The 21817-nt window shown below is 47.0% G+C and overlaps 1 protein-coding gene across 1 annotated transcript in view; it reads right to left on the bottom strand.

The window, feature by feature from the left end:
- The window catches only part of LOC147898605 (mechanosensitive ion channel protein 10-like), a 153966-nt gene extending 132461 nt beyond the window's left edge, over positions 1 to 21505 (bottom strand). Inside the window, exons 1-3 of the mRNA XM_087379203.1 lie at positions 20399 to 21505; positions 19472 to 19645; positions 18831 to 19382 (exon numbers count right to left, since the gene is read on the bottom strand). Coding sequence (XP_087235329.1) covers positions 18831 to 19382; positions 19472 to 19645; positions 20399 to 21505 — 1833 coding nt within the window. The remainder of the gene's footprint in view (positions 1 to 18830; positions 19383 to 19471; positions 19646 to 20398) is intronic.
- Positions 21506 to 21817: the final 312 nt, after the last annotated feature.

A 21817-nucleotide genomic window follows, 5' to 3' on the forward strand; every position in this document is an offset into this window, starting at 1 on the left:
ATGTACATATGAGATGGTTTGTAGACGCCGCAGGATCTTGTTACATAGGGGACGTACTCGCCGCTTCATCTCCAGACGATCCAGGATGATGGCAGCTTTTCGGAGGAGACTTACTCATGGAGATCTTGCCCCACCAGCCGCTCACCTCACCTTTGCTCAGATTTGTACTCTCATAGCAGGAGGCAGAGTCGATGGACAGGATTTCCAGTATTATTTTGGTTCTCAGACTCCGTGACACCTGGACTTGTATCTTTGCATTGGCATATTGTACTCATCCCCCCATTTTGCACCCAGGGGCAGTTTCCTTGCATCTAGTTTACTTTGTATTTAGGCTCAGATTTGACATTATGTACTTTCACTTGCATTGTATTGCGTAGCACTTAGATGATATTCGACGATGCCTCTTCTTTGTGGCACGTGGATTTTGTGCTATCTTGTATGCAGAGTTCTTGATGTCCCATGGGCCCATTTTGGCCTTTAGTGGACAATAATACACTTTCTTTCTTTCTCTCTCTCTCGTCCAGAGAGACACACGAGAGTCCAGAGAGATCTTTGCCACGAGTGACAGGGTATACATGGAGATCTGCTTTCAGGCAGCACACTCGGACATTTGGAGTGAGAGGATCTGGAGGAGTGGCCATTTTGTACAGAGAGCATCTCGATCGGATCATCACAGTGGAGAGAGCGGATTCACATGCCCGATTCTTGTGGGTACGCATCCGCCGCAGAGCCCCTCAGCGAGATCTTTTTATTGCAGTTTGCTACTTCCCCCCGGCGCAGTCGATCTATTCTTCCATTGGACCAGGCCAGTCCATATTTGAGGATCTCTCAGCGGACATTGCGGATTTTTCACATCGCGGAGAAGTCATCCTTTTAGGAGACTTCAACGCGAGGACCTCAAACAGACAGGCCCTCACTTATGACTTCATGGAGGATCCGGTCATACTCCCAGCATTTCACGATGATAGCCTCTGTCGGACTTCATTAGACTGCACAGTACAGCCCACAGATCAGGTACGTCAGTTACTGGAGCTCCTCACCTCGCACGGTATGGTCATTTATAACGGCTGGTCCAGGTGGCCACAGTCTTCCATGCCTACATTCTCTTCTGCTTCTGGGCGTGGTACTAGCATGATCGACTACATCATAGGTCCCCCGACTCTAGTCCCTTCCATACATAGCCTTACTGTTAGCCCCTTCATGCCCTCTGCCGACCATGCACTCATCCACTTTACTTTGACTCATGTCTCCCATGATCCATCCCCCCCCTCGTTATCACGACTGCCAACCCTATTATGAGGCTCATTTCGACCACCAGTTCGATGATGTATATAGCCAGAACCTCAGCCGCCTACTCCGTCCTCATCTATTAGATGCTCTACCATCCACGCAGGACCGGTGGGAACTTGTACATACTTCACTCGTTTCTGCCGCCCACATGTCGTTCCCTGTCACATGTCATTCGTCTAGTCCCCCACCAGTTGGTCTTGTTCCTTGCAACGGTTGGTATGACGAGGAGTGTAAGGAACTCCGCAGGAAACTTCACCTTGAGACCAAGGAGAAGTCTCCTCTCCTTGCCGAAACCAAGAAAGACTACAAGCGTTTGGTTAGGCACAAGAAACGCCAATTTCTAGCCCGGAATGAGGAGGAGCTGAGAAGCTTGCTTTTCAGCTGTGACTCCAAGGAATTCTGGAGAAAATTCCTCCGCTTGAAGTCTCAGAGCCCCCTCACACATCCACGTGTCAAGTCTGCATATACTTCAGTTCTATACAATGTTCCAGATCAGCCAGCCATCGATTTATCCCATACCCCTAGGCCAGCTTCATCTAGTCTCTTCACACCAGAGACTGTCCGTGCAGCAGTCCACCGATTGAAGAACGGGAGAGCTAAGGATCATGATGGATTGCAAGCGGAGTATGTAATCCATGGGATTGATGCCTTAGATTTTGTTCTTTCCCGTCTCTTCAATGAGTCTGTTTGTCCAGGCCTACCGCAGTCCTGGTTAGGCAATACCATAGTACCTATCCACAAGTCGGGGGACCCTATGGAGCCGTCGAATTACAGGACCATCATGATTGGCCACGTTATGGCCAAGATCTATGCATCAGTTTTGGAAAGCCATATAAATGACCATGCCGAGACGACAAGACTCAGAGCCAGATGGCAGGCTGGATTTCGCAGGGATCATTCGACACTTGACCACATCCTCACACTCAGGGCACAGGTAGAGGAGACGAAGTCACGAAGGCAACGGCTTTATTGTTGCTTCGTGGACTTCAGGAAGGCATTTGACACAGTTCCGCGATTCAGATTGTTTCAGAGGATTCGTCAGATGGGCTTCAGTGGAGAGATACAGTGGGCTATCATGGCTTTGTATGAGAGGGTCACTGGTCGGGTTCGGACACATGAGGGGCTCTCAGAGGAGATATGCAGCACGATTGGGGTGAAGCAGGGTTGCCCGCTCTCTCCTACTCTCTTTGGATTATATATTGATGAGCTAGAGATGTTTGTACAGATGACAGGCGGTGTGGGCTCTACTCTCTCAGGATCCTCCATTCCTATCCTCCTGTATGCGGACGATGTGGTTCTCATTTCCTCTATTGCTCAGGGCCTCCAGGCACATATTGAGGCACTCCACAGGTTTTGCCAGGACAAGGGGTTGACCGTAAACCTTGGCAAGACCAAGGTTATGGTTTTCAACACCTCTGATCGTATTTACAGCACGGATGAGTTTTGCTTCACTTATGACGGACAGCCCATTGAGCTTGTTAGAGAGTACACTTATTTGGGGGCAGTTTTCAGGGGACCGGTCTTCACCATGACATATGCAGCACGAGATAGGATTAGTAAAGGGTATGCTTCATTGGCTCATCTTGAGCGTCAGTGTTTTCAGTCCCACTTTCAGCATCCCGATACGAAATCCTTGCTTTTTGATACATTGGTGAGACCAGCTGCGATGTATGCAGCTCCTTTCTGGGCAGGAGACCTCGGCGCTACAAATTGGAGACGAGTAGAGAGGTTACAGATCATCATGTTCTCTCGGCTCATTAGGGCCAAGGCTACAGTTCCGCACGAGATCATGCTAGCAGAGTTTGGAGCTACTCCCCTTGCATTGGATGCAGCGTTTCAGTCGGTCATGTATTTGCACAGGGTTAGGGAGTTTGGAGACTCAGCAGCAGGCAGAGCTCGGTTGCCATGGTTAGCACTTGCATCTTCTATGGAGTTGGCACGATCTGGGGCCCGATACTGCTGGTACTTCAGACTCACTAGGTGGCTCACATCTCTTGGACTAGACATGGATAGACTGCCTCCCTTCCGATACAGCATGGATGCCCCTCATCTCGAGTTGACTCGCCACGAGCTTAGCCAGGTCACGAGAGCAGACTTGCTGCAGCTTCATACGTATCGCACTTGGATTTATCCCACGCAGCTTCCGACGAAGATGGCCACATATCGTGACCACTTCCTTCGGATCTCAGAGGATGGATTTGTCATTCCACCAGGCTATACAGGTATCCACATGTCCCACTCATTGAGGATTGCCCTTGGCCACCTTAGAGTCTCTTCGCATCAGCTCGAGATAGAGGCTGGTAGGATGCGACGCATGGAGGATGGACGGCGACCAGGCCGAGAGACCAGGATCTGCCCTTGTTGCACCATGGGAGAGGTGGAGTTAGAGGAGCACTTCATTTGCAGATGCCCGCTATATTATGAGCTCAGAGGTAGATTCCACTGTCTCTTCACGGATGGCTTTGGACCTCTCTCACGAGTGATGGACTACGAGGATCAGCATTGCCTAGCTCTTTATGTCAGGGAGGCCACTATGCTTCGACGAGACTACCTCAGAGACCATCAGCACAGACCGGAGCGTGATAGAGCCCAGCCTGATAGAGCTCAGGCACACGCTATACCAGAGGACAGAGACCAGGAGGAGCATGAGGAGGTCAGAGCTCACACAGGACACATGCCTCCACCCTGTGGATGTACATATGAGATGGTTTGTAGACGCCACAGGATCTTGTTACATAGGGGAAGTACTCGCCGCTTCATCTCTAGACGATCCAGGATGATGGCAGCTTTTCGGAGGAGACTTACTCATGGAGATCTCGCCCCACCAGCCGCTCACCTCACCTTTGCTCAGATTTGTACTCTCATAGCAGGAGGCAGAGTTGATGGACAGGATTTCCAGTATTATTTTGGTTCTCAGACTCCGTGACACCTGGACTTGTATCTTTGCATTGGCATATTGTACTCATCCCCCCATTTTGCACCCAGGGGCGGTTTCCTTGCATCTAGTTTACTTTGTATTTAGGCTCAGATTTGACATTATGTACTTTCACTTGCATTGTATTGCGTAGCACTTAGATGATATTCGACGATGCCTCTTCTTTGTGGCACGTTGATTTTGTCCTATCTTGTATGCAGAGTTCTTGATGTCCCATGGGCCCATTTTGGCGTTTGGTGGACAATAATACACTTTCTTTCTTTCTTTCTTTCTTTCTCTCTCTCTCTCTCTCTCAGCCTACTTCAGCTAGTCTCTAACCCGGATTCATATATATTTGCATCTGTTTTTGTTCGAGCTATTTAGCTCCGGAGATTAGTTTAGCACTCAGCAAGGGCCCTAGCATGCCCTTCACTCCAGCCCCTTGAGGCTTGTATGAGATTTTCCTTTTTGGTGTACTTTGTACCTTGTCCCATAGGCCTGCGCGGCCTCTCGAGGACGTTAATACATCGTTCTTTCTTTCTCTCTTCTCTCTCTCTCTGATCCGGAGAGAGAAGCATGCATGACATATGTGGGTGCCAGTTCAGCTACCAAATACACGCCCAATTTTCATTGCAATGTGTTATGTTCCCCCAGACACATCATCTTATGCACGAGAAGTCACCACTGACGAGCACAGCCCATATGAGACTATTCATGATGACATCACAAAGCTTTCTAGACAGAGGGACACTCTCCTCCTCGGTGACTTCAATGCACGTACTGGGAACAGACAGGTTGGATTGCTAGACTTTGATGAAGATTCCCTCATAGTACCGGATATGGATGCAACAGAGCTGGGGATCATGAGGCAGTCGACAGATGCAAAATGCGCCAGTGATAGCATATGGGAGGCATCTACTCGAGTTGGAGGCTATCCATGACTTGATCATATATAGCGAGCTCCGTAGATGGCCATCATCTGGTGGACTCACTTGTTTCCCACATGGCGGGGAGACAAGTACAGTGGACTACATGTTGGGTCCACTAGCCTTTGCTCCACGAATACGCGATTTTATTGTGCCTCCTCCCCACTCAGAGCTCACCACTCATACCTTGCCTTCTATATATCGACCGCCATGCCAGCCATGAGGAGGGACCCCCGCCACCTACTTGCGTTTAGATCCATTTTGATCGTGCTCTCGACCCAATGTACATGAACCACCTTGCGTCTGAGCTTCCAGTCTTCCTTGGAGAGGGCATGGACCTCACACACGCATCAGATACCCTTGTCTCAGTGATACAGGATGTTGCCACCAGATCCTTTCCCACGACTAGATCTGCACGTGTCCGAGATGGGAATATGTCCCAGAACCACTGGTTTGACGATGAGTGTAGAGAGATGAGAGCCCATCTCACACAGGAGCGAGCACTGGGAAATTTGACTTCACCAGAGGCACAACGGATCTCACGCCGAGTGACAAGGTGTAAGAAGCGGGCTTTCCTCATACACAGGATGGATGAGATGATCGGATCCTTTCGTAACAGAGATTCTACCACAGGATGGGGACTCCTGTCTGAGGGGAAGTCCCCCATCTCCATCACAAATCCAGCAGTCTGTGCATGCATGCTCTCTCTGTCCCGGGTCAGGCACCACCTAATATGTCCTCTATGCCCAGACCCACTACGTGTCACTTGTTTACTGCACAGAATGTACGGGCTGCTCTTCTCCAACTTCATAACTGGAGATCACTAGATCATGAGTGACTACACAATGAGCACTTTGCACATGGACAGAAGGAGGTCTTGACCCCGGTCCTAGCAGAGCTGTTCAACCATGCCGTATGCCATGGCTTCCTGCCTACTTGAAGCACCACTACCATAGTACCGATACACAAGGCAAATGATTCGATGGACACTGCAAACTACCGCACTCTTATGATTGGCCACACTCTGCTAAGATATATGAGTTGGTACTAGAGAGGGAGATCAGCCACACAGAGGGTCACGGGTAGCGAGCTATTGGGCATGCAGGTTTTCGGAGACAACACTCCAGCCTAGACCATATTTTCACCTTGAGGGCTATCACTGAGGAGGCGAAGTCAAGGCATCAGAAAGTCTACACTTGCTTCGTAGACTTTCGTTAGGCACTTGATATTGTCTCACGTTCTCACCTGATCAGGAGGTTACAGGAGTTGCAACTCCCAGAGATCATGATCTAGGGGGTCATGAGTCTATATGAATCCGTCAGAGGGAGGATACGTTCCCCAAGAGGTCCATCAGACTAGGTTGAGAGCTTTATAGGAGTGAAACAAGGCTGTCCCCTCTCACTGACTCTCTTCGGGCTCTATATCGATGAGATCACTTCCTTTGTAGATCACCTAGGTGGAGAGGGTTCACTTCTGGCTGAGCTGATGGTGCACATTATGTTGTACACAGATGACATAGTCCTCATATCATCCTCGGCAAAGGGATTGCATAAACATCTAGAGGCTCTAAAAATGTTCTACAGAGAGAGAGAGAGACTTGACAGTTAACCTTGGGAAAACCAAGGTTATGATCTTCAACACCTCGTGAGCAATGTCTTGTTGCCATAGCTTCATATACCAAGACAAACCAGTGGAGATAGTGCAGTCTTGCACATATTTGGGGGTAGTGTTCACTGGACCAGGTTTCACGATGATCCATGCAGGTACGGCATGACTCACACGAGGACGGGGTGCTCTGGCCCGCCGACTAGAGAGGCGGTGCTTCCAGGCACACTTCGAGGACCCTCCAACGAAGGGTTGACTTTTTCACACGCTGGTGAGACCAACTCCCATGTATACATCACCTTTCTAGGGGAGTGATATTTCAGCGACGGAGTGGAAGAGATTTGAGAGGCTACATGTGATTATGGGATCCAGGATGATTTGGAGCAAGCCCCCAGTCTCCCGTCAGATTATATAGGCATAGTTCACCATGACCCCTCTCCAACTTGATGCCATCTTTCAGACAGTGACTTTCCTCCACAGAGTCTGAGCCTTACCCCAGTGGAGATTACCGAGGGCAACTAGCAGAGAACGGTGTTGATACAGCATGTTACGCACGGGTATCCACATGGTTTGGTAGTCACAACATTCAGATGGACAGACTTCCCCCCTTTCAGTACAGCATGGATACAGCATGGATGCACCACCCGAGATGATCCCACGAGATGAGATTAACCATATCATACGGTTGGACCTCCTCCAACTCCATACATCTAGGGCTTTGGGGAGAGAGGAGTTCCCCATCAAGATCTAGTTCTACCATGACCACTCCCTGAGGGTCTTGAAGCACGGTCTCATCATCAGACCTCAATACCTCAAGGATAGGAGAGTCTCACATGCATTGAGGGTCACCATCGGTCAATTGTGAGTCTCATCACATCAGTTGAGGATCGAGGCACGGAGAGCTGCAAGCATACCCAGAGAGCAGAGGATCTGCACACTATGCCGGATGGAGTAGATCAAGACAAAGGAGCATTTTCTATGTGTCTGCCTAGTCTACTATGAGATCCAAGGGCAATATCACTGTCTCTTTCAGGAGGGGCATGGCTTTGATCCACTTACACAACTGATCCTTTTTCCCGATAAGGTCTGCGTTGGGCTCTACCTGATTGAGATGCGACGACAGAGATATACTAATGTGGCAGACCAGAAAGCAATAGGGACTGATGCCACAGGTCACCGAGATCGATAGAGCACCGACACTTGTTACAGATTTCTATGCATCTGAATCAACTGTCGGTGAGGCTAAGGGAGAGGATCTTGATGAGATGAGCGCATCATAGATTAGCAGTGGGAGTCTCCGCCACGATGCTAGAGAGATGCACTCCGCGTGCAACACGGAAAGGGACCAGAGCACGCACAATCAAGGTTCAGTCTGCTTCAGCCCTCCTCAGAGGTGACCGCCAAAGACGAGGAATCACCCTTGACGTAGCCCATCGGATCCGGAGATCGAGGAGACCACACCCTCCACCGCATCGAGAGACAGCTCAACAGACACAGATACGAGAGCTCCTCACATGTCATCAAATAGCCACCAGGTTACCTGGATATATGGAACCTGAGCATGTACTAGGAGCGTTAGCTTTGAGCACCTGATACTCTTCTGTTATTTTGCTACTCTACTATTTTGTTCACTAGCTCAGCACTTCAGCTTTCAGCAATGGCCTTAGTGAGCCCTTTGTGTCTTGTATGAGACTTGAGTTACCTTTTGGTTTTGCACTTTGTCTCATAGGCCCGTGAGGCCTCCTGCAGACGTTAATACATCTCTCTCTCTCTCTCTCTCTCTCTCTCTCTCTCTCTCTCTCCAAGCCGCGCCACACCACACCCCAGCTCCAGCTCCCCCCCACCATGCTGTGACCTTCCACCATGCCGCAGCTCCCCGCCTCTCTAGACTTCCCCGACCTGCTCACCCAGCTAGCCTGCCCACTAGCGCACTCCCTCCCCCCTGTCTGCTCCTCTGCTGCTGCTGCTCGTGCTGCTGCGTGCAGCCCCCCCCCACATGCTGTCGCGCTGCCCCTACGGCTCCACGCACCGCTTACCTGCTCTCTCCCCCGCTCTCGCTTGCTGCTCCACCTCGACATTGGTGCTGCTGCTACTGTGCCACTGCCCGCCTTTGACGTGCCTTGACCCGCCACGGAGGCCCATAGCACCTGGTTGTTGCTTGCAAAGCAACCTTGGGCTGCAAAACACCAAGGTTAGCTAGGTAGACAGCCCCCCCCCCCCCACCTCATCCCTCGTAATCTACGCCTAGCACCTTATCAAGAAGCCTATCTGAAAATATCAGACCAAGAAGTGGTGACACTATGGGGACAAAGGAGAGCTCACCCGACCAGAAAACAAGGGGTGACAAGGACCGGAAGTACAGCCTCATCTGGACGAAGGTGGAGAAAATAGAAGACCCGAACACCAAGGCCTCCATATCAACACTCAAGGAGATATGCAAGATGCAAGACACAGAAATCGAAGGCCTACGCAAGAAGCTGAGAGAGACCAGAGAAGAAAGCTCTCAAACCTTCAAGCCCAAATGCAAGATGAAATGAAGAAATGGCAAGAGGAGATGCAAAACAAATGGGTATGTGAGAAAGGTAAAATGATGCAGGACATTACCTGTGCTTTGGGTGAAAAAATACAGCAACTTGACATCAAAAATTGAGACATTGGAAGCCCAGGTTGATGCCCTCCAAAATGAGAATGACAAACTCAAAGCAAGTGCTCATTGGGAAGAAGGGGAGTTTCAGCCACCTTTTAACGAGGAACTGAACACCATTAAAGAGCAAATGCAGCAACTCAGGAATGTGATGTTCCAGATGGGAAGATGCCTCAAAATCCATGGTTTGATGATGAGTGCGGAGAGATGAGAGCCCACCTTACACGTGAGATAGCATTGGGACATTTGACTCTGCCAGAGGCACATCGGATATCACACCAAGTGACACGGCGTAAGAAGCGGGCTTTCCTCATGCGCAGAATGGACAAGGTGATCAGTTCCTTTCGTGACGGAGATCCTATCACTGGATGGCCTATCAGAAGGGAAGTCACCCATTCCCATCACAAATCCCACAGTCTGGCACACATATGCATGCTCCCTATATGATGTCCCAGGAGGCACCACCTGATATGTCCTCTATGCCCAGGCCCACCACATGCCATTTGTTTACTCCGCAGAATGTACGAGCTGCCCTTCTCCGGCTTCATCACCAACGATCACCGGATCATGAGGGACTATGCACTAAGCATTTTGCGCATGGGCAAGAGATCCTAACCCCAATATTAGCACAGCTGTTCAATCATGCTGTATGCCATGGCTTCCCACCTACTACCACCATAGTACCGATACACAAGGCAAGCGATCCCATGCACACTGGGAACTATCATACTCTTATGATTGGCCATACTTTGGCTAAGATATATGGGTCTGTACTAGAGAGGGAGATCAACAGTCACACAGAGGGCCACGGACAGCGAGCACTTAGGCAAGAAGGATTTCGGAGACAGCACTCCATCTTGGATCACATTTTCACTCTGAGGGCTATTATTGAGGAGGCGAAGTCGAAGCATCAGAAAGTCTACACTTGCTTCGTAGACTTTCGTAAGGCATTTGACATTGTCCCACGCTCTCGACTGATCACGAGATTACAGGAACTACAGCTCCCAGCCATCATGATTTGGGGGGTCATGAGTTTATATGAGTCTGTCAGAGGGAGGATACGCGCCCCAGGAGGCATATCAGACTGGATTGAGAGCACCATCGGAGTAAAGCAAGGCTGCCCCCTGTCACCAACTCTCTTCGGGCTCTATATCGACGAGATAACTTCTTTCGTCGATCGATTAGGCGGAGAGGGTTTCGCTCCTAGCTGACATGATGGTGCAAATATTGTTGTATGCTGATGACATGGTCCTCATATCATCCTCCGCAGAGGGACTGCAGAAACATCTAGAGGCTTTGGTCACATGCACTGAGGATCCCATTGGTCAGCTGCGGGTCTCATCACATCAATTACGAATCGAGGTAGGGAGAGCTACAGGAATACCTAGAGAGCAGAGGAACTTGTACACTATGCCAGATGGGGGAGATCGAGACAAAGGAACACTTTCTGTGTCTGCCCAGTCTACTATGAGATTCGAGGACGATACCATTGCCTCTTTCAGGAGGGACAAGGCTTTGGCCCACTCACACGATTAATACATTTTCACGATCAGGTCTGTGTTGGGCTCTACCTGCTTGAGATGCGCCGACAAAGAGACACACTAATGCGACAGGCCAAAGAGCAGCATGGGCCGATGCCACAGGTCACCATCAACACATCATAGACTTGTGTCACAGATTTCTATGCATCTGAGTCAGCTGCCAGCGTAGCCGAGGGAGAGGATCTTGATGAGATGAGAGCATCATGGATCAACCGTAGGGGTGCACGAGGGACACACACTCCACGCGCGACGCGGAGAGATCCTAGAGTACGCATGATCGAGGTCCAGTATATCTCATCCCTTCTCAGAGGCGACCACTAGAGAGGAGGCATCACCCTTGACGTAGCACACCAGATCCAGAGATCGAGGAGACCACACCCTCCCCCACGTTGCGAGACAGCCCGACAGACATAGATACGAGAGCTTCTCACATCTCATCAGAGTGCCACCAGGTTACCTGGATATATGGAACCTGAGCACGTACTAGGAGTGCTAGCCCTAAGCGCCTGACACGCTCCTGTTACTCTGCTACTCTAGTATTTTGTTCACTAGCTGAGCATGTTAGTGTTTTAGCTTTTGTTTTCGGTCAGTTTTTCAGCTTTAGTTCTTAGCAAGGGTCTTAGTGAACCCTTTGCTTCAGCCCTCAGTGGCTTGTATGAGGTACTTCTTGGATTCGCACTTTGTCTCATAGGCCCGTGAGGCCTCTTGCAGACATTAATATATCTTTCTTTTTCTTTCTCTCTCTCTCTCTCTAACAACTACAAATAGAATGCATGTGTGGAGAGAAGAATAGTGGGAGGATTGAAAGCGTTATATAGCTTCCAAAATAAAAGCAGGACGCCGCACCTGTGGAATTAGGAAATGAGAAAATTCCCATACACTATGCTTGTGCAGACAGTATTCCTTTACAAATGTCCAGCTTGGGCACCTGGGCTCTCTAGGATTTACTGGGAAAGATTAGAAACTTTACCCCATCCTACTGGCTGAAGAAGATATGATACCTCTAGAAGGGGAGGCATTGTATCAATTCATGGTTTACCTCAACAAAGTTGAAAAGATGGATGCCAGTAGGATACCACACAAGGAGATGAAAGCTGCGCAAAGCACGGGATGGCACACGGAGCGTATGAAGTGGATGGAATCATGGGATATCACGGCTGCTGATATACCAGAAGATGCATGTGAAGTCCAGAAGATAGTGACGCAGAAAATGCTATAGAAACTATAGCAAACCCCAGGGACAAAAATGCAGTTCTACAAACAAGAAATTAACTAGATGGACAGCTACGGGATGCAAACATACCTCGGGGAAGACATATCAATATTTAAGAAGTATCTAATCTGCAAAATAAGAACCAGTTCACATAATCTAGAGTTGGAGAGGGGCAAGTGGGTAAGACCCAATTTCCCCAAAAAAGAAAGGATCTACAAAAACTGCCCCACAAGGAAGGTAGAAAATGAGCAGCATGTACTCCTAAAATGTAGAGCTTATGCACACATCAGAGAAGATTATGGGGACAGCAGAAATAGCTTGAAAAATCTACTGGAGCAGCCAGCCCAAAACTGGGGAGCTACTTAAAAGAAGTCTTGGAACATTGCAACAAAGTACTAGGGCTCGCACACAAGCTAGTTGAACAAGTACTCACTACATAGCAAGTTTTGTAATATTTACTTTTAATCAATGAAAGGGATCACTATTAGTTTCAATGGATGTAAGGGATCACTCTTTACTTTCAATCGATGTAAGGCATCACTATTAGTTAATAGTGATTGCCAGTCTCATAGATCCCCACTACAGCTCGACGTGGAGTTTCAAGTATCTCTACCACATTAGACAATGTGGCTCCTACACCATAGGGCAACGTAGGCTCCCTTGGTTGGCCTTGTTCTCATCATGGCATCGGCGGCAAAGGAAGACCAGAGGTGCTGGTATGCACACACATGCAGATGGTTTGAGAGCTTGGGGCTACACATAGATAGGTTACCGCCCTGCCGGTATAGCATCGAGGCCCCCTCCATCCCGCTTACATATCATGAGGTGAACCATGTCATTCGAGAGGATCTCTTACGGCTACATACATTCAAGACTTGGTTAGCACCTCGAGAGCTTCCTGTCAAACTCAGCTTTTACATAGACCACATAGACCACTCACTGGCTGTGGATTATAGCTAAGGCCTTCATTGTTCCACCAGCATACACACAGATCCACCTCCCCAACTCCTTGAGGATATCGATCAAACAGTTCCAGGTTTCATCACACTGCCTTCGCATTGAGGGTGGTCGGGTAAAGGGCATACCCAGAAAGGGTCACTTCTGCACTCTATGCAATCATCGGGAGATTGAATGAGAGGAGCACGTCGCTTTTAGATGCCCCGTGTACTATGAGATCAGAGGTCGGTATCACTGCCTCTTCAGAGATGGTTTCGAACTCCTATCCAACTTCCTTTCCTACCCAAATCAGAGGTGCTTGTCAGCCTTCATTCATGAGGCCGTCCGACACCGGGATTCATTGCTCCAGACAGATAGGCAAGACCAGCATACACAGCCATACTACTCTCAGAGTAGGATCACGGAGTTTTTCCAGCCACATAGCACCGACCAGCATGACTTACGGAGATGGTGGACGCGAGGACCCGATCCAGAGATACAGCAGACTCGCCAGCGGACTGAGGCACAGATCATAGTGGGAGATCTTCCCTCCATGCTCAATAGACTAGAGACACGACCCGCAAGGGTGACAGCTGCAATTGTTCGCCGCAAGGCCATAGCCAAAAGACCATAGTGGGTCACACATGCCAACAGCCGCCAGTTTTCCATCACAAGTTTTATGCCACCACATCAGCCTCATATGGTGACACCCTCCTATATAAAGGAAACTTATATTCGAATGGCTGCAAAATTTTGACAACTTTGGCAATAATTAAAGAGTGGTTTCATTAATAATACATCTCATACATTGATTTCTTTTTGCTACGTCCAGTCGCTTTGAGGTCTTTTAGCTCCCTGATGGGAGGATCGGTCCTTCTTGCTCCTTTCCTTCAAATGGCTCTCATATGCAGGTCAACATAGCCAAGACAAAAATAATGTTGATTTTATCTTGCAACAAATAGGTTGATTTCACTTCGAAGGGGAGCAAATACTTGGGGCTGGATTTTATAGATAACTACAAGTGGAATGCATGCGTGGAGAGAAGAATTCTAGGAAGTTTGAAAGCTACATCTTCCAAAATAAGTGCAAGAAGGCACAACTATGGAATTGGGAAATGCAAAAGTTTCTATACACTATGCTTGTACAGACAGAGATCCTCTATGGGTGTCCAGCCTAGGCACCCCGGCTGTCTAGAGCTTACTGGAATAGAATAGAAACTTTACATAAACGCCTTCTCATAGGAGAGCTAGGGGTCAAAGGTACACACACCCTATCCCATCCTATTGGCTGAGACTTGTATGATACCCCTCGAAGGGGAAGCATTCTGCCAATATATGGCCTTTCTCAACAAGATTAGAAGATGGATGCCAGTAGGATACCACGCAAAGCATTGGAAGCTACACAAAACACTGGATGGCACAAGGAGGGAATAAAATGGATCTGGGGCATGACAGCTGCTGGGGGCAAAAATGCAATCCTACAAGCAGGAAATTAATCCGATGCCCTACCCAATCAATGTCAGGATCTCTTGAGAGAAGGGAGGCATAAAAATATGTAGCTATACGTAAGATGGCATAAGGATTTGACTATAAAACCACTTTCTTTACCATGTCTCATGCCAAGAGTAGAAAAAAAATGTTTATTTTCTCTTCCTCCATCTGAATCCAAAAGGACTCCCCTGCATGAAAGGCATAGTCTGCTCTCTGATCTAGCAAAACCTTCTTATGATCCCTTGTTGTAGCAAGGTGCTCCTAAACCCAAGCATCTGCAGCCGTTTCTACTCTTCCCTCTGCAAGGCAACTAACTGCCGTCAGAGGCCAATATTCTATCTAAGAATCTCATGTCTTCTGGCACTAGCGATAGTTTGATAAAAATCACTAATACCAGAGAGAGTTGCTGCCATATGTGATAGAAATGGCAATCCACCTTGCAAATGAGACACCCCAATTTGCAAAACATCCTCTACAAGGCCCTTCTCTGCAAACAAGGCATCTAGAATCCTGTAAAAGCAGGTTCTAAAATAAGGCTCAAAAATCATTATAACCCTCGGAAAGTGATCAAAGGTGGAGACCCCTAGCGCAATGCATACCGAGCCGCCTCTGTCTAATGCCCATCCATCAACATAAAATCTGGATGGGCATCTGCAGTCTCCTCTTTTACCACAAGAACACGAGTGAATGAGGCAAAGTATGAAAGGCATCAGTTGTCCAAGAATCTCTACCACTAAAAGGAAGGCATCCCAAGCTACTCTCTCCAGTGAGTGAATGCCACCTTCTCTTCCCTCTTTTTATCTGAGTGCAACACCACAATGTTAAAATCATCTCCAGTAATCCATGAGTTTGCAATGGTGGCCCAAGAGTGAAGTTCCGTCAAAAAAAGGACACCATCCCCTCTATTGTTAGGGGCATAAAGGTTCAGAAGACCAACCTTATGTCCCCCAATCAGCAAAATGATCACTATGCTCTAGAAGGAGAAATGATACCATGTCGAACCATAAGGGAAAGAAGGGAATTCGAGACTGAAATGTAGGTTCCCCAAAGCAAGAGACCAAAATGTATGACCAAAAAGCAATTTACCTGACTTTGCATTATCTCTAGAATCCAACTTGTGTTCCTGAATAAAAAGCATGTCAATAGATCCCCCAGTGACACTTGGATAAAGCTGACTACGAATCAGCTGCTTTTGGCTGCAATGTGGTACACCACTAAGGCCTTGAAAATTCCAGCTCACAATCCTCATCAGCAGGAGAAAGCAAGTTTGATATTTTTATCCAGCCTGGTGGCGGAAACACCTCCCTCCTCTGTATAAGATCTTCTAGAATAATAGAGAGGAGAAAAAATCCACAGAGGAAATAACCCCCACACCTGTAGTAGATGATGTCATGTCAAAAGAATACTAAGAACCACATCACCAAAGGTAGAGAGCACAAACTCTATCCCTCCAAAATCACCCAAAGGAGAAAAAGAGTTCCTCTTAGGCAAGCAAGGTGCCGAAATGTGTAAGATCCCTACTTGCAAAAGAGATGAGGAGGCAGGAGCCACATCCTTCTCTCAATCATGAAGCAAGATTGGAGAAGAAGTGGAAGCGGGCTGCTCAGAATAAAGACCAGGACCTAAGAGAGGATCTGAAGAAGTACCATCATTGGCCTCATCCAAGGCTAGGTCTAGGGCATCCCTAGCCGTGACCTAGAGAGGTCATGGGCATCACTAGTTGTGACCATAATTGGAATATCACTAGCCCCGACCAAAGCAGGTCCGGTCCCCCTCCTACTCTAAAGGTAGTGGAGGACGGGCAACTCTAACCGCAATCCAACAAGAGAAAGCAGGTGCGGGACACGCAGTTGGTAATGGACAAGTGGGACATGCAACTAGTGCTTGACGTGCAAGACGTGTTGAAGGAGGAGCCACACCAAAAGACTTCTTGGGTCTTTTGTTCTTCTTTAGGCAATTTTTAGTCAAATGCCTAAGGTTCTTGCAAATCCTACACTGGTCCTGCTTGCCCGCAATTACGAAAGAGAGCCATCTTGACACTGGAGATTAATATGGTCATCTGAAATGCTAGGGTTAGATACAATGACCCTAATTTTGGGAACCCCATCAGCCCCAATTTCCTCTGCCTGCGGAAGAAGGCAAGCCAAGAAAGGGGGGGGGGGGGGGGGGGACCTCTATGACCAACCAAAAGGTATATACCTAGATGAATCCGGGAACATTCCCAAACTCATCCTCACAACATAGTGCAGTTTCAATCTCATGATAGTCACTCACAAGGTTGAAAACCATAAACTTCATCATGCATAGCAGGGACTAGCTACTATGACATCCCCACTGACGTCATCAACGCCCAACAGTGGGTGTAGACCATAGTATAAAAATATGCTCTCACACATACAAATCCACACACCCACACATACTTGAGCATCCATTTATACAAAGTCTTCGTATTGAGTTTCTGTTGGCACTCCGGAGGTGAAGGGCAGACTCAGCAATGATGAAGGCTAGCACTAAAGGAGAAGGCTAATCAAAAGGTAGTCCAAAATCTCTTCATTCAAGCTACAATTGCTTGTGAAGTCTAAGCATTTTCATTTTAGTCTCTCCCCAACGAGCATCTAAATCTATATCTAGCTGATAGGGCAACACACCATTTCAGATAGAAAGAATTATCACAATACCAGCAGGCCGCAACTTGGACGAAAACTTCACAAGGTGAAATTTGCATGTCCGCTAATACGGCAGAAGCATATACCTAGATGAATCCGGGAACATTCCCAAACTCATCCTCACAACATAGTGCAGTTTCAATCTCATGATAGTCACTCACAAGGTTGAAAACCATAAACTCCATCATGCATAGCAGGGACTAGCTACTATGACATCCCCACTGACGTCATCAGCGCCCAACAGTGGGTGTAGACCATAGTATAAAAATATGCTCTCACACATACAAATCCACACACCCACACATACTTGAGCATCCATTTATACAAAGTCTTCGTATTGAGTTTCTATCGGCACTCTAGAGGTGAAGGGCAGACTCAGCCATGATGAAGGCTAGCACTAAAGAAGAAGGCTAATCAAAAGGTAGTCCAAAATCTCTTCATTCAAGCTACAATTGCTTGTGAAGTCTAAGCATTTTCATTTTAGTCTCTCCCCAACGAGCATCTAAATCTATATCTAGCTGATAGGGCAACGCACCAACCGAAAGGTAGCTCCAATCTTAGCAAGAAGTCGGCGGTGATAAACCTATCGAAGAAAGAAAAAATATGATGAAGAGAGAATTGACACGCCTATCCTCCTCTACAGGGTCACAACCCAACATAATGATCCTCTTGAAGCCAAGTGCCTTCGCGACCCCAAGAGAATCAAAATCCACCTAGAAGAAGCCTCGTCCCAATAATCAAAGATCTGAAAGGCAGGGAGTGAGCAAGCATCCAGTCTTTGGCCTATGATCTGGGTGGGTGGGACCCGTGGATACATGCGAAAAGGGTGGGTAGTGGAGCTTTAGAACTCCACATCCTTTTGGAGCTACAGCAACTCCTCTATTAAAAATATGCAAGTTCTCGCGACCGTTGGATGCGGTCAAGGATTGGCTGAATGGGTATTCATTCGTCAATCAAAGGTGAAAAGCCAGCTCAAACACACAAAAAATTCTCCATCCATCGCTAGGGAGAAGCTGAGAGAGGAGGGGTTGAGGGAGGGGTTGAGGGAGGGATGGGCTGAGAGAGGACGGGATGTGATGAGGGAATGGATGGCAGGGTAGGGAGGCAGGAAAGGAAAGTGGGGGCAAAGAATAAGAGGCGTGGGGGGAGGCAAGAGGGGGACAGGAAGGTGAGGCGAAGTGCAGGAAGTGAGGCGGGGGCAGGGGGGAGGAATCTGAGGTGAGGGCAGAGGAGAAGAGGCAGGGAGCAGGGAAGGGGCAGCGGAGAGCAGGGAGAGGGAGGCAGGGCAGGGAGAGGGAGGCAAAACGGCAGAGGGAGGGAATAGGCAGCACGAAGGTGGGGAGTGGGCAGCAAGAGGGAGGGATGAGATGGGGAAGTGCAGCAGCTCCAAGCTTGTTTGACAATCAAAAATTCAGGTCAGATTCAGAATTCCCCCCCACATCCGTTTTAGGAATTTCACATATAAACAAACCTAGACTCCGGATGCAAATAGCTCTTTCTGGAAGTTGCCCACACATGTATTTAGTTGTTAAGGGATATTTATTTGTATTAAACAAAGTATGTCGAGAAACCCTTGTAATGTGCTGGTAGATGCGTTCAACTTACATCAGAAGTCAGCTCTTGAAGCTTTTCTTGTTCAATTGGAATAGGGCTCCTTGCAATAAGAGGCCCTTGGCTGCTTAAGCTAGCCCTTCTCCTGCTTGATGTAAGTGTGTCTGGGCACGCTGAGGAAGGAACTTCACACACTTCAACAGTAGTGTGCCCCTGAGTTTCTACAACAATATGCCTCTGAAGTTTTCGTGATCTTTTTAAACCCTCTTCCATATCTTTAGCGCTACAGGATCTTTCTAATGTTTGTGTTGATGGCGGACCTGCTTTATATGTACCTTGATCCTTGCTTGAATGTCCAAACTTATTCTTCCACTTCCTTTTTTCACTGCGAGCGAGCTGCATTTTGTATCCATCTTGAACAACCCCTGCATCTACAATGCCTTCCATTGTCGGAGGTCCAGATAGTTTCTCTAACAGGTATTGGTTGAATATGCATTCTTGTATCCTGTCAAAATATGCAGTACGATGGAAGCTGTTTGCAGCAACTTTTACAGCTAGAACTTTCACCATCCAAGATAGCGAGGCAGTAAACAAACACCACAGAATCTGTCAAAGGAAAAACAAACTACAGAGATTACATGCAGTGCAACAAATGAGAATCTTCAATCGGACTTTCGGTTGGAAACTTCACCAACCTTTGTCAGAATACTGACAGCCTTGTTGTCTTCGAAGCCCTGGAAAATCCCTTCCCACACACCTAGAACTAAAGCTAGCCATACGCAGTTCTTCACAGAACGTCTCAACCCATATACAAAATAGAGAACTCGCTTCTTCAGTATATAATGTTTCTCTATCAACATGACAAGCACCTTCACAACCAGGGAGGAATTGTTATATCATTCCCAAACACAGAGACTTAAAGGGGAATCAAAAGTACAATCATGAAATAATCAAAGGAAACACGCCAACAAAGGACAAGATTTCAAGTTACACATGTGATTCTTTTGCATCACTAATATTGTTATGTGTGTTTATGCAAAATGTCTGAAAATAGGTAATCACAAAATCTTATCAATGTAACCTGCCACTGTGCAAACTACAGAAATATAAGGTGAGGCGTCATATTCTGTCTTTGCAAATGAATCCATAACTAGATTAAATACGGCAACATACTCAAAGCGCAAAACTATTCGTGGACAAAATTGTACTTTGAAATTTTACATTTGTGAAGGACTGGATTAGCTAATATCAGTTGCAAAACAGCAGCATGAGAATGAAACATGATGAAGAGGTTGGACATATCAGCTATATAACATTGTAATGGAGATTGTTTGGAGCAATATTATGTACGAAAGCATTGAAAGTACAGTGGATAGCTGAAACAAAAGGTTCACAGACTTTTCCACTGTTAAAACATTCAATTGATGGTTTTAATCCATAAACAACACACTCTTCCAGAGATTTTAGCTGCAGCATACCATTCCTATTCACCAAAATTTAATTAACTTACTCATGTCATGAACTAATGGCTGAATACAGAATCCCTGTTGATAGGTACAAATATCACCACAAAAAAGAAAAGCATCAAATCATTAAACTTGAACAGGTGGGATGGGTTGAACCTGTACAATCCATCCAGAAATCAAACGACCACAGAAAACGACAAGTGTGAGGACCTCCCAGCGCCACAAATTGAGGCCCAAAAATGTTATCGTTTTGAGAGATTTTATCTTCATTGAGCAAGCTAGAAATGCCACCAGAAGAAAGAGGCTGAACCACTGCATGAAAATAATCCATTTGTTCTCCTGTGTTTTCCTCTTCTTGCTGGCTGGAATGTTGTCATCATCCAAGGCATCCTTATCCTCATCTAAAGTCAGAGGGACAATCGCATTTGCTTTTAAATTGAAAGAATCTACTGCAACACTTGAAACTGGCTGAGCTGAATTTGTTTCAACCCCTTCAGACACAGTCTTACGAGAAGATCCACCATCTACACTTGTGTTATGCTGCTCATTCAAGGCAGACCATGTCGAAGAAGCCCTTCTACGCAGCAGAGAAGAACTGCAATGAGTGAGTTGGCTTTGCACAGCTGGCGTGAGAGGTGGAGGGTCTTGCAAACGTGTTTTCAAACGACCATGTGCTGGGAGAGAGATCCTTCTAAGCAAGGGCATTATTGGGGAGGAAGCTTCATTGCTATCACTATCGCTAGAATAAGTAGAAGGAGCAGGTTGCTTGCCAATATCACTTGTTTCATTTCCAACAGTTTCAGGAGTAGTAGGCAAAGTAAGGTCAAAGAGACCAGGTATCTTTTTCTTAATATCTTGTATACTAGTGGTTACATGTGCTTCGGATCTGCCATTATTAAGTGTATCCTCTTCTGTAAGCCTAAGAGTTTCATCCTCCTTCAGAATTTCATACTTTCCAGCAGCGATTTCAATTGAATCAGCTTCGAAGATTGTCTTCTTACTTTGTGCACAAGGATCTTCAGCGGCATCAGAATCAAGGCATGAAACTACTGGGTTTCCCACAAATGAAAAATCTTCCTCTGCGAAATCCCCAATGCATTTTTCAATGCTGTCACCTCTGTCCTGCTTTGTCTCCGTATGCTCTTTCAGTGCCTTGTGTTCTGAGGAGTCAGCATCTTCATTTCCCTCTCTTCCCAATATTCCAGGTTGATTCAACATATCTTTGATATCAAGCTCTGCATTAGCTGAAAACTTCTCCACCATAGACAGATATGTTAGTCAGCAAAGAGCCAAGTTCAAACATTTTATCTTGTGCACATAAGAGAACAAAAAACTTAAGGGTAATTTTCTTTTCTTTCTGTATTGGATTTACTGAACCTGCCAAACCTACTAAAATTTGTGCTTCTAATGTTACAGCACTATCAAAAAAGTTCCAGCTATATGTGATAAATCCGTTTTCAAGGCTCATAGATTAAAACATGTAAAATTTTACAAACAACAGGCAAGTTCTCATGTTTAGATTTTATCCAGATCTAGTGTGTCTAACGTGCCATTCAAACTTCTGTGTCCCAACAC

This window comes from Dipteris shenzhenensis, chromosome 9 (assembly GCF_047967505.1).
Source record: "Dipteris shenzhenensis isolate YYH24624 ecotype China chromosome 9, Dip_SZ_1.0, whole genome shotgun sequence".
Classification (NCBI taxonomy): domain Eukaryota; kingdom Viridiplantae; phylum Streptophyta; class Polypodiopsida; order Gleicheniales; family Dipteridaceae; genus Dipteris; species Dipteris shenzhenensis.